This window comes from Taeniopygia guttata, chromosome 2, assembly GCF_048771995.1.
Source record: "Taeniopygia guttata chromosome 2, bTaeGut7.mat, whole genome shotgun sequence".
NCBI classification, from domain to species: Eukaryota; Metazoa; Chordata; class Aves; order Passeriformes; family Estrildidae; genus Taeniopygia; species Taeniopygia guttata.
The window spans coordinates 140,795,352-140,803,788 of NC_133026.1; the positions used below are offsets into that span (position 1 = coordinate 140,795,352).

Consider the following 8,437-nt stretch of genomic DNA (forward strand, 5'->3'; position numbering starts at 1 on the left):
GAGATAGTGAGATAGAAAATGTGTTACTAATACTTATAACATGTTTCAGTTGGCTGGAATGGAAAACTAGAAACTGTTAAGGCACTTAATATGTGATCTTTCAGACTACCAAAATAGATGTATGCACTTCTGTTACTTAAGGCAACATGTGAATTTTGGGAACAATAACTTAGTGTTTTCTGCGTCTGGCTTTAATTTGCAAGGAAAACTTGATTTTATAAAAATATAACCTGACTTAGCTGAAATATGTATGATCCAGTATTTTTATTTCTTTCTGTAGAATAGTCAGACTTGCAAGTTAGATCCTTGAAATTTTCATACATTTCATTTGGTAAAAAAAAAAAATCCCTTTGACCTTAATGAAAACATCTTCCAATATGAGGCTACAGATATAGATCTACAGTTTAGAGCATCTTTCTCACCAGCTTAGGATGTGTGTGTGTCTTGTGTAATGTCTGCAAAATTTACTGTCACAGAAAAAAGTGATTTTCCTTTCTTCTCCTGTAATGTAGAACATCAAGCAATAACAAAAAATCTGTGGGTGGTTTATCTGATTTATGATAATTTGCTATTGACATGCTTGAGGTATTACTTGCATCATCCCAGTCTTGCATATTTGTTTTTAAAAATATTAGCTGCTTATGAAAAGGAAATACTATAAATAATGATTCATTTGGACTGTGATCACCTCTTGAAGCCAGGGCCCCACTCTGATAGGCTGTATACAAAATCTTTGCAAATGAAGTGCAACCTGAAGTGTTTAAGATAAGATTGCAGCAAGAGGACAGTTTGAATCCAAGATTAATATACCATACCTACAAGGATTAGGTTGTAGTGAAATTTCAACCATTAAACAAAGGGCATCTGAATCACCTCTGAAACCAGTATGGGAAGAAGTTACCCTAGCCTGGGATTTAGCTCACATAATTTAGAGACCTGAGGCCTTCAGGGGAGGCTCAAGCACCAGTACCCCAACTTGAGCTCTTATCTTTGAACTTGGATGCTTCACTATAGTCTCCTAAATTCTTGTGTGTGTACCTAAGTGAGCATACACAGAAGTGATGAGGGAAGTGGTGACTCTTCAGCAAAGTCAGGAGGTGCTCCGCAGGTGAATGCTCTTCCAGAAAAAGCCACTTGCATGCCTATCTTATAGTGTGGGGTTTTAGAAGTAAAGTCACAGGCACAAGTCCCATATTTTAAAAATTCACCCACCTTCCTTGGTACCTACTTATTGATTTTTTTTTTTAAATCATGTTTTGTAAACAATTCCCTGTCCTACATCTTGCTATTACTGATGCTTTGTAATGCCACTGACTGATGTGATGCCCTGGTACATTGGAATTGACAAATTCATGGGTTGAAACAAAGTACAACATAGAAAAATGTGATACTTTCCACAGGAAAGATTAGAGCTGCAGTATGTCAAAATTTGCAGATACATGAATTTAAGGACAGTCTGAATCTCTTGTTCTTTGTTGGCATTCCTTGTAGAAAAAAAAAATCATTATGATATTGAAGTAAAACAGTCCATGCCAAAGCTGCCACCTGCCAATAACTCCAATATTGCTTATCCTTGCTGTTTTAGTGGGATTTCACCCATAGCTTGGTATTTCAAAAGGTTCATTTATAAAACCCCCTTTTTCCCTGCAAAAGTTGTACTTTTTTCAAATACTATGTACTTATGGTAGAATAAACCATATATATGAGCAATTTAAGAATAATAAATATGTCACAGAGTTTTTTTCTGAAAATTGGTGACTAACACAAGTGCATTTCTGGTGTCCATACCATAGCAGTTTTAGTATTTATAGTTAAATTGTGCCTGTTTTTCCTTCTGATTTGCAAGTGTTTGCCTTTGTTAGGTGGTCAGTATCTGATGAAGGTATTTTAATATTCTTGGAGATTAAAGCCTTGAAATTATGATTGACATTGGACATTTGGGCTCCTTTTCCCCCAGAATCCACACCCTGTTTATTGCATGAGACCTTAGTAGCGGACACAGAAATATCCTTGATGAATCCCTGAGTATTCCCATGGTATTCACAGGAGTAGAATCATAAGATAGTTTGGGTTGGAATGGACCTGAAAGGTCATCTAGTTCCAACCCCAGTACCTGGGGTTGGAGCACCTGGGTCAGAAACATTCCTAAATGCTTGGAATATTGAAATGGAAAGGAAGGCAAGCTCTGTTAGGGAGAAATAGGTCTGGAAATAGGCCTGGCATACCAAAAGGTGCTGTGGTGGAGCAATGGCTGCAACATCAATGCCAAGAATCCCCCAGCCAGAGCTGTGCTGGCTCACAGGGCAGCGAGCTCAGCCTAGGCTGGGTGTGAGAGGTTTTGGTTGCTCCATGGTGATGTCTGCTGGTATCATCCGGAAGGTGATGGTATCACACAGGCACGCAGGACTGACCAGAAGTTAGGAAACACTGGTCCTTAATGGATGTGGAAGAGTGAATACCAGGGAGGCAAAGATTGGCTGATAGTGTGCAACAGCAGCACAGGGAACTCCAGCTGAGACACTGTAGAAGGGAAATCATGAAGTAATTCTAAACTCTCTTGTGCTTCTCACTCCTCCCTTGGAGTGCAGCTCGTGCAGCTAGAAAGAAAAATGTTCTCTTTGCTTGGGACACCTTGAGGACTGTACCCTAAGGCCCTTCTCTGCCTCTGCAAAGGCATTGCAGAAGTACCCCAAAGGAATGGAAAGCTATGGCAGGTGTTAAGTTTGCTGTTATTACCAGATAAGATTCAAAGATAAACAAATGCATTCAACTAAAAGCCTAGATTTGCAATAACAGACGAGAGCTAGAAGATAAAACAACATATATGCAATTCATGAAGTCTATACTTAGCTCTCTCTCTCTCCCTAAATATATATAAATATACACATATTTGTCTCTTCTTTAACTGCTCCCGTGTCTCAGCTTTTGACTTTGGCTAACTAACTTCTGCATGGAACATTAGTTCGTATGCCCCTGAGTGCACAGAGATGCTTATACCGTACTTTCTTCTTCTGGTAAAGGTGGGGACCTGCAGCTCCTCCAGCTCTAGATGGATTTATTCTCATTTGTCTGCCCTTCATTCCCTGGCATTGGGCCACTGGGTGTTTTCTGGGAATTGTCAGAAATTTCGTTCTGCCCCTCCTCTTTAAAATTACTTCCGTAACATTTCTGTTGTCCGTGACACTTTCTGGCTTTTATTTTTCACTAATTATAGCCTTATCAAAATACAACAGGATCACTTTATAAATTATGCATTATGATAAACAGTACAAATTCCTTTTAAAGTGTGTACAGTATGTACAGGCTATACAGCAAGCCCATTTATGACACTCAAACACAAACTGATATTGAGGGTAGGACTGCCAGATCCGTTCCACCTCATCTTTTGTTCGTTTCTGGGCACTCATCTGTGTGTAACTGGGTTTTGGTGAACTTGAATAGTGAATACCAAAGGTTTTGCATATCTTCAGGCCAGCCTGCTCTCCTTCCCAACCTTTCTTTCTGGCATTGCCTGTAAATAGCCACACACACACACGCACACACACACACACGCGCACACACACACACGCACACACACACACACGCACACACACACACACGCACACACGCACACACACACGCACACACACACACACACACACAAAGTGGTTATAATATAAAAATCCACATTTTCTAAAAGACATTCTTGTACAGTATTTTTTGCAGTGTCTTGTTCATGGAGTGGTGCAGAAACATACTGTGGCATTTTAGAAATCACTGTGAGATAGTGCTTGGCAAATGTTGGTTTTTATTAGCTTATTTTAAGTATTGACAGTCTACATTAAATAAGGAACAATTTTTTTCTCTTTTTCCCATTCTACTTTCTCATAAATCAGATCATGGTACTGACACCATTGAACAAATTGATGAAGATATAGCCGTGACTCGAAGTCAGATGAACTTTATTTGTCCCATTACACAGGTATGTATCACTGCTACAGTAATTGACAGGGAAATAGTTATTTCATATTCTTCACTGGTTTGTTTATTACAAATCTGCAGTACCTGTTAAACAACATTATATTTAACAACAAAATAGTATAAATTTTAAGCATTTTCAGAAAAGAGCAATACTGCTTGGGAAGAAAACCCATGTAAGTAGGAATGTAGTTTACCAAGCAGGATCTCATCCCATAATTTGACTGGAATGCCATGTATGAGTGGCAAACACACTTCCTGCTGTTTCACTTAAAATCTCAGAAGAAGCATTTTCATGGGCATTATCAGTTCCTTTAAATCAATCCTTACTGATTACAGGTGACAATGAAGAGGCCAGTGCGGAACAAAGTCTGTGGACATATTTATGAAGAAGATGCCATCCTAGAAATGATCCAGACTCAAAAGCAGAAAAAGAAGAAAGTCCGGTAAGCTAAAAAGAATGTGTGGAAAAGCTATTTGCTTTGCTGTGTAAGTGGAATTCTACTCCACTTGCTCTAGGAAATGTATTTGGATTGGAAAGGCTGCAGGAAGTAAAGCTTCAGCACCTGCCCAAGTCACAGCCTCCTCATTAGCACTAGACATGTGAAGGTGCTTTTCTTTTTAATGAAAACAATATGTAAGGAAATATTCAGGAACTACAGCTACAGCTGCAAGTTACAGCTACTTGTAGCTGCACAACAGGAGTAAAGAGATTTCTATAGCCATGACCAACTGAGAGACCTCAGTTTCCTAAAATTTAGTTGCTGATTTGTTCCCACTGCTTATGTAGCAAGCCTTGAAGTAAATGAAAAAAAATTTTCTCCGTGCACCTTCTTTTGCAGTTATATTCAGAAATATTAAAATAACTGAGTGTTAAAGTGAGAAATACTAAACCACAACATTTTAGGTAGAACAGAATTTAAGAATGAGATCAGATAGTGCAGTGCAGTTCCTACCATGATGCAGTTAAATAATTCTTTCCTTATATCCCCAAAATAGTGTGTCACTTTTCCACATGGGAAATATTTTTTGAATGACAAGATGTAGCAGATGAATTTTTAAACCTCAAATTCTCCACAATAAATTTGAAAACGATAATGATTTTAAGAAAAAAAACACTAATGCTTTTTGGAAGAAGTTGAGAGGATATATCATCTCATCACTGATTTCACCTTTGTTTTTACACCATTTATGCTAGACCCTCCTGCTCTGGGGCTGATGATTTCATGGACATGTACCAGTTGTAGACTTCTTAATCAAAGTGCAGTTTGCTTAGGAAAGTCTGTCAGGGACCAGCAATCTGATTTCCCTGAAGATAATGCCACAGGCAGCTTATTTCCTCCATCTATTGCTCTGGCATTTCTGTTAGGATGTACACAGTCATCCATGAGGGTTACAAAGGTGGAGCTGGAGCTTTTATTCCATGTTTCTTCCCTGCTACAGGAAAGCACTGCTATAAAACCAAGCATCCAACCAAGCTGGGATACCCAGCCACTATCTCAGTGTCACGACAGCTTGAAGAACTAGATGGAAGTACCTTTCTTGTGTTACAAAATCTAGGGAAAAATCTGGAATGGGTGCAATATACTGGGAATAACAACAAAACTAGCAACATGGTTGGACAGCAACTTGGCTGGAAAAATGATCAGGAATTGAGTAATAGCTCTCAAGTTGGAGTAAAGTGAATGTTCTGGAGGATAGGGAGAGGCTAAAAACCATGTGCTCAACAGCCCAATGACAAGAATACGTTTTCTTATACTGAATTTAGGATATTTGTAGCTAAATATTTCTCTTGTGTTGTTAAATCTATCAGAACAATGTCAATTTAGGAGAAATTGTTGTAGTGGATCAAAAGTTTCAGCTCTGCTGAAAACACATAGGGTCACAGGACTGAATTTTATTTTACCTTTTAAGAAATGGAAGACTAGAGAAACTCTGGAGTTAAAAAAATCATATCAGCTGTGCAACACCCAGCTTTAACAGCTACCATATTCCCAAACCAAAATTATTTGTGCAGTCTGAAACCTGCAGTTCTTAATATTGAGCTTTTAGCTGGCAGCCTTACCATTTTTACAGCAGTTATTCCAGTGCTAGAAAAGTACAGACAGAGCAATGCCACAGCTTCACTGTAACTAAATTAAGAAGAACTCCTTGGTTTTCTCTGCCCAGTCTGACCAACCTACTGTGATTTTAAACTTTTTTCATGAAAATGCAGTTACTTTGAAAACTGCTGTGGTGGGAAGACAGGCCAGCTGTTGCAACAAGTGCCCTGTTTCAGTATCCCAGTCTCCTGGCGTGGCTGCTGGGTCATGCTGCTGCCAGGGATACTCCAGCGGGAGCAGGTGCCCTGGCAGAGCAGGGCAGGATCCTCGCTACCCTGACTCTGGAATCAGAGCTGTTGCTCACCCTGCAGACACAGAGTGGCTCTTTCCTCACAAGTACTTCCCAGTGTGAATCCACAGGATGCCTTCAGTGCCCTTGGCAGTGCAGTGCCTGCCTGCCAGCCCTCAGCTGACGTACACACAGCCCCGTGCTGACAGACTTGTCACACACTCCTTGAGGCAACTCTTACGTCTCCTGGTTTGCTCACTATTTTCCACTGCCTGGAAGGACATACTAATACTTCATGCTTACAGGAAATGTGGGAAGCTTTCAGAGCACTTGTTATTCATTAATCTGGCAAGCTACTGCTGTATTAAGGTGATAAATGGGAAAACTGAGGCACAGGGCAATTAAATGACTGATCAGTGACAAACACAGTAACCTGTGGATGAATCTGGAGTAAAAGTTATGAGTACTGAGTATAAATAAGTTCAGCACCTCAGACAAAAGTTACTCTAAGAGAGGATTCAGGAAAAGTGCTACTTCTTGCTATAGATACCATCTGTGTATGTTTGGGCTCCCACCAAAGGAAAATGACCTTTGGTCCCTGAATATCTTTTACCCTGCTGTCTTTATCTGGCTGTTTCAAGTAGTTGTAAGACATTTTGTACTTGATTATCATCTAGAGGCTGTTAATTTGGCCCCATTTCTCCCTTCTGAGCTTTCACAGCTCATAAAAAGTCAGGTTGATTTTTACACCAACTAGATAGTCCACTGATTCACCAGTCAGTTGTGGCAAGATTCACTCCCTTTTGTTTCCCTAGAAAAATAATTTCCCTGCTTATCTGCCAGTGAAGATTATGCTTCTCCACTGCAGTTTAGTGAGGTAAGCAGTATCTACCTGCAGTTTTTGGAGGGCTGCAGAGAGAGAAAGCAACACAGAAAGGTGTCCATGCAGTGCTGATATCATTGCTGATGAAGGCAGCTTGTGTGCTTGAAGCAAGAGAGTGATCTACAGGTGGAAGGTTTCATCTCTCACTGTGCACCTTCTTTCCCTCCTTCAGATGATGGTTCTCACCAGCTGATATAGATTTATTTTTTTGCACATAGAGCTGGTGAAGACGACAAAAGGTAACAAGGAACTGAGAAAAAGAGTGACTCCCCCAGATTAAAAAAAAAAAAAAAAGCTAGCAGATGTTATGCAAAAGCCTATATCTGACAAATGCAATTCTTCCAATTTAATGGAGTCTCTCTTTTCTTTTTAACAGATGCCCTAAAATGGGCTGTAGCCATGTTGATGTAAAAGGATCAGATCTTGTACGAGATGAAATATTTAAAAGACTGATTGACAGTCAGAAAAAACAAAGCTGGTCAACACTGGACACGTGAGCTGGATATGCTACTGCCACAAAGAAAATTTGTTATTAGAGGTCTTGTAATATTTTAAGTTGCTGATTTTAAATAGATTGTATAATTGATTGTTATTTGTTAAATGTTTCATTTATAGGTAAATCATTGTTAAATGTTTCATTTATAGCCAAAGTTGAAAGTCTCCACTGTAACTGAAAGCATTTTTTTAACTCAAGAATATAAGGAATTCCAGTTAAACTTGTTTGGTTTTTTTCTACCTTCCTGAATTTCTAAAAGCTTGCATTTGGTAAATAAAGCATGTTTTGCAGCGTTTAAACTTCCTTTTCAACGTGCTAATTTCTTCAGTGTATTAGAGATGCAGATCCTGCCAGCATGTAATAATGAGTGCTTTGCCCTGGATTGCAGATAGTTCTGTTACTGTCTCTGTAACTACTGGGAATGGTTGGAGCACGATTTTCAGGGCTTGGGACCATGCCCATGTTTTAACAAAAACCTTGGAGATGAATTTCCAGAAAGTGTTGCACACTTACACCTATTTTGTGGCCACAGAGAACAACCACTCAACTTGGAGGATTTGTCCTTGTTTTCTATAATTTTGAACTCTCTGCCCTGACTTAGGCTTTTCTTTTGAAATTCTGAAGCATTTAATTCAGGCTTTTTTCATCTGGGAGTCCCAGAAGGCTTTACCTTAATGTTTTAGGCTGGAAGACTACAATTTTTTACAGAGGTATTCCAATAAAAAAATTTTAGATAGTACAAATATATTGTAACCATATGCCTTGGGTTG

The 8,437-nt window shown here is 39.2% G+C and overlaps 1 protein-coding gene across 1 annotated transcript in view; it reads left to right on the plus strand.

The window, feature by feature from the left end:
- Window positions 1–7,966, plus strand: part of NSMCE2 (NSE2 (MMS21) homolog, SMC5-SMC6 complex SUMO ligase) — a 126,147-nt gene extending 118,181 nt beyond the window's left edge. The window contains 3 exon segments of the mRNA XM_012572116.5: window positions 3,876–3,961; window positions 4,297–4,403; window positions 7,548–7,966. Coding sequence (XP_012427570.5) covers window positions 3,876–3,961; window positions 4,297–4,403; window positions 7,548–7,668 — 314 coding nt within the window. The 3' untranslated portion in view covers window positions 7,669–7,966.
- Window positions 7,967–8,437: the final 471 nt, after the last annotated feature.